The sequence below is a fragment of the Centruroides sculpturatus genome, unplaced genomic scaffold, assembly GCF_000671375.1.
Source record: "Centruroides sculpturatus isolate CEXI.00-Female unplaced genomic scaffold, Cexi_2.0 scaffold178, whole genome shotgun sequence".
In the NCBI taxonomy this organism is placed as follows: Eukaryota; Metazoa; Arthropoda; class Arachnida; order Scorpiones; family Buthidae; genus Centruroides; species Centruroides sculpturatus.
Genome location: NW_019384433.1, coordinates 899,241 through 904,572, shown reverse-complemented (window position 1 = coordinate 904,572; position 5,332 = coordinate 899,241). Strand labels below are relative to the sequence as shown.

General features: G+C 30.5%; 1 protein-coding gene across 1 annotated transcript in view; it reads right to left on the bottom strand.

Moving 5' to 3' along the window:
• Nucleotides 1-196: 196 nt before the first annotated feature.
• The window catches only part of LOC111619799 (voltage-dependent calcium channel type A subunit alpha-1-like), a 76,425-nt gene continuing 71,289 nt past the window's right edge, over nt 197-5,332 (bottom strand). The window contains exons 8-10 of the mRNA XM_023361615.1: nt 3,537-3,668; nt 3,382-3,454; nt 197-615 (exon numbers count right to left, since the gene is read on the bottom strand). Coding sequence (XP_023217383.1) covers nt 436-615; nt 3,382-3,454; nt 3,537-3,668 — 385 coding nt within the window. The 3' untranslated portion in view covers nt 197-435. The remainder of the gene's footprint in view (nt 616-3,381; nt 3,455-3,536; nt 3,669-5,332) is intronic.

Below are 5,332 nucleotides of genomic sequence, written 5' to 3'. Positions count from 1 at the left end.
GGCACTTTACGGGCGTTTTGAGATATATGTGCTACCTTATAGCGACGATGGAGGAGCACACACAATCAATTACTTTCTCGTCCATTTCCAAACTGAGCCAGTGCTAAACGCCGAACTAACGCTCGTCGAACGCCGAGCTAACGCGCGTTAGCTCGGCGTTAAACACGCGTTGAAAAACGCCTAGTGTGTACAGGGCCTTATGCATTATAAGAAATGTGCCTGTTTAGGATTATAAAATTAGTTACATGTATTTTAAATCCATATAAGTGCTTTAGCTAATTTAAATATCTGTGAAAAATCTATAATGATTTTATAACATGGAAGGGAATTCAAAAGGACATAAATAATTTTAAAATTTATACAAAACATTGATTACATTGAACATTATTATTCTTATTATTGATTATTATTCAAAAATAAATACCATAATAGCTATCAAACAAGGTAAATTATACAACTTATACTTAAAATATTTTTATTAATTTTTAAAAGGATACAGTTACCAAATAACACCAAAATAATGAAATAAAGACTATATATCATTCCTCCATGAATTCCACCTTGAGACTCAATACCACGATACATGACTTCATTCCAATCCTCTCCTGTCAGTATCTATAAAAATATATTATCATTTCTTCACACTAGCATATTGTCCAATTTTATTTAATTAATTATTTTTAAAATTAAATCATTTATGTCTTATAATCATTTTTATTAATTCTACTACTATAAAACTGACCAAATCAATAAATTCTACTGTTGTAGTTGTAGGACAACAAAACTGTTCAATATCTTTTCATACTTCTGAGCAGTAAGGAATAGATTACAGGTCAATTTGAAAATATTCTTCAAAAAAGAACAAACAGCCCAATGACAACTCATTGATGAGTGCAAAAGAATTTATTGAATAGCATACTAATAAAATGTATTGGATACTTGATCAAGGAATATCAAAGCATGTTAATCAGATTTTTAAATCACCATTTCATATTGCTAATCCTGCAACAATTTATATAGCACTTTATGAAAAGTTCTGTAAAGCATATCCAACTACATTGACACTGCATGTTTACTGATATCAAACTGTGGAAGCTACTGTGTTATCATGATGTTCCTAATGGAGACGTTGATGCACCTCCATAAATCCAACTGCGTCACTGAAAGTGGAGGGATGTAAACATTGTCCTTGACAAAACTCCACAGGAAGAAACTGTACACTGTGAGGTCCAGTGACTCAGACAGCCATGTGCAGAAGATGATGTCTGCAGTTGCTACAGACCAATCCATCAACCTGGCAGGTGTCCATTTAGATACTCTTAGGGCTGTTTCACACTATCCTATAATTGGACAGACTAGTAGTAAAAGCATTCACATTGATTGCAATTATATGTCGGTGGCCGATTCATAAGAACCGATCGGAACAGGCGTTAGAAATGATTTTAAGTTTTTCTAATTTTTAAAATATTTTTGTAATCTACCTAGTTAAACTTTGCAGATATGATCTTACTTCGTTTATAAATTCTTCCGAAAAGTCTAAATATTACCATCTTTTCTCATTATGTTGTTAATGTTTTTTAATATATATATTAAAGTCATATGTGTTCCCATATAAAATTTAAGCAGTTATGAAAGAAATAAAATACAAGAAAAAATTTTAATACATTAAAAAATATATATCATGTAAAGTTATGTTTGATTGATTTGATAGTTTTCATATATCCAAAGTCTGATTGGTTGTAGTTTTAAAGCTCTCATTGGCTGTACCTCACTGACTGTTCTGATCCGACTACAAATATTTAAATCTGTCTGACTGGAATGACTGGTCGGTGAACCGATAGCTGTTTCTATGGCAACACGACTTGGAGTCGGACCAGTCGGTACACCTTTATCAAATCATAAAAATTACAAAGATTTATTAACAGAAGTCCTTAATATCTAAGTAACAAATCACTTAACATCAGTGCAACAAATTTCTTCTATTTTCTGTTAAGTTGTTTAACAGAGAGTTTACTAATTAGCTGTTAGAATCATTTTAACTGATATTAAAACACCTGGCAAGATGAAAAATATGAAATATGATATTAAAACACAAAAATATTAATTTTAAGTATGATTATGCAATTTAATAATCATAGTTATTGCTAAAACTTTCATAGATTTCTTAATACAGTGGAACCTAGATAACTTGAACCAGGATAACTCAAAGTGGTTAACTCATATTTGTCAAACTGTTTAACTTGAATGGGGTTTTGATACAGTATTTTCATAAACTCTCTGGAGTTTTAAGTTAAATAAAATACAGTAGAACCCCTCTAATCCGTCACTTTGGGACTGGGGGTATGGTCGGAATGCAAAAAAGATCGGATTATCAGAAAAAAGTAAAATAAACAATTTTCCCTTTGTCCAGTGGTTGTAATACTGCTAATTTTTCATTTAACGAAAGAGTAACATGTTTACGTTTCACTCCTGACATGTTGAAAACACACACAAAAATGTACATGTACACACAATGTAAAACATATACTGTAACGAACACAGAAAAACGCCACGGACGGTGAGTCACCGACGAGTCGGGACAAGTTTCTCAACTCCGACCACGGTCGGATTAACCGGAGTGACGGACTAGCCGAAGGCGGACTAGAGGGGTTTTACTGAATTTAAATTAACATTCATCTATCAAATAAACTAATCAGAAACTTTCTATAAAGTGCAGGAACTAAGTACATTTTTTTTTTGTTTTATTTGATTGCAGATAGATTTCTCCAACTAACTGACAATAAATAAATAGATTTTTGATAAATTAATTTTTAAAAAAGTTTATAGTCCAATTCTGTGTAAAAATTTTAACCTTTACAGCAAAATTTTAAAAATTGTAAAGAATGGTTATTCTGTGATAAAATATTTTAAAAAAACAGATAAATTCTAGACTTGAAATATTACAATTAAAATATTCCTTACTAAACACTTAGGAGTGAACAAATCAGCCATTTGGGAAGCATTTCTCAATAGCTTATTTACCCATTTAATCAAGCATTGTGGAGTTTTTGGACAACACAGAGAGGTTTGCATTGATACAACAATTCTATGTAAGAAGACCCACAAAAATATCATATGGATAGTTTATTATAAATCATCAATAAACTAATGCACAAATTCTTGATTTTTAGCTGAACCTCCACAGCTCAAAACTTTTTAACTCAAAGTCTGAAATTTTTTTCCTCCAACTAAGTTGCATTAACCAGGTTCCACTGTATTATCTAAATGTCTTATTGTATTTCTTCATTCTTATATTTACTTTAATTTCTTGACAATTATAACTTTTGAAAATTAAAAACATATATTCACAAATATATTTACAAAAAAGGAATTTAAAATAACCTGAAATACTGTAAGCAAGGCAATAGGAAAGGAATTGAAATTTGCTGGTGGCGTGCCATCATCAAAATTAAAGCTAGAATGGAAAATATATTAATTTTAAAAATTATTAACATTTTATTTTTAAAAGTTTTTTTTTTATTGTAATTGATACATACGCTCCACCAAACAGCTGCATCCCTAAGAGGGCAAAGATGAGAATAAATAAGAACAAAAGAAACAATAAACTGACTATGGATCTCATACTGCTTAAAAGAGATATCACTAAATTACGTAGAGAAGACCAATATCTGAAAAAAAAGAAAACATTCTCTTATAAAAATTTGTATTGCTGCTTTCTATTTTAAATATAAATATATATATTTAATTAATGTATAAACAATTATCATTTAAAGAAATACTTTAAATAAAATGTGCTTTAGGGATTGTACTACAGTAAAACCTGATTTCAAAAATTATGTAAAAGAATAATTATTCAAAGTTAGCTGTAATAGTGAAGTGGGGAAAGTAAGAAAAATTTATATAAAATTATAAAGTCAAACATGTAATCAATTATCATCAAGATTTTCTGAAATAAACTGACTAATTTATAGCCTTATTATATTATGAAATTTGGGTTAGAGGTAGCAGTCAAATATTTTAATAAGTAAATTAAATTTTAGTAGTTAAAACTTTTAAAATTAATAATTTGTTCCTACATTTGATTTATAAAGTCAAAAAATACAGAAATAATTGATTAACTGGTTACTTGACTAGATAGATATAACTTACACTACAAAACCTTACAATTCAATATTGTATGGTTTTCATAGCTCAGGTTAAACAAAAAAAAATACAGTCAATTATACAAAATAGGAAAGCATTGTAACCTAACTTATGAGTATTCACTCAATACAAAGAATTTTATACATCAACTACTTTAATCTCATGTCCCAATTTACAGATAAAATATTCAATACGAGTGCCAACCAATATTAAGGAAAATAAAGTATTCTAATCACAAAAGTAACAAAATTGAAATTCTTATACAGTAGACCCCCCTATAACGCGGGTTCCTATAACGTAGATTCCTATAACGCGGCGAAAAAATTGCGACAGTATTCGTATAAAGGCGCTAAAAGGGATGCGTAAAACGTCATCGCCAACTCGTCATCGCGGACGAGCAGCCAAACTACTTTCCGCCGTCCAGCGCCACACTACGGAGAGTTTAGGCGGGTAAGTTGAGTTTACTATCGTCTATACAGTATTATATATAAATTATACCCCTCTTGTTCGTTACAGGACGTACAGTTCCTTATTCAGCTTTAAAATGAGAAGCCGTGTGCTGTGTGCGTGAGAGTTTATTTCCTGAAGATGGGTCCAAATTGGAGATAGCTGTTGAGGATTGTAGTGGCAATGAGCAAGAATTACCTGTGGCAATGAATGGCACTGCCAATGTTGATTTGCTCTTGGACCTTCTGTCTCTTTCACAGGATCAGGTTGAATCTGACACTCCTAATATTCAACAAACAGATGATATCCACTCTTCTGACGGGACCATTCCCCTTCCTCAGCTAAGAAGTCTGTTACAACAACAATTAGAGTATTATTTTTCCAGAGAAAACTTGGCCACTGATACCTATTTAGTTTCTCAGATGGATAGTGATCAGTATGTACCAATTGGCACTGTTGCCAACTTCAACCAAATTAAAGGTATGTATATAAATTATATATTAACTTAATTTATTTTAACTTTATTATAATTATATGTATACTTTCCGCCGTCTAGCACCACGCTACGGAGAATTTAGGCGGGTAAATTGAGTTTACTATCGTCTGTACAGTATTATATATAAATTATATATAAATTAGGTACTGTACATATAATTATATATTAATTATATATAAATTAGGTACTGTATATATAATTATATATTAACTTATTGTAACTTTATTATAATTAAATAAATAATTT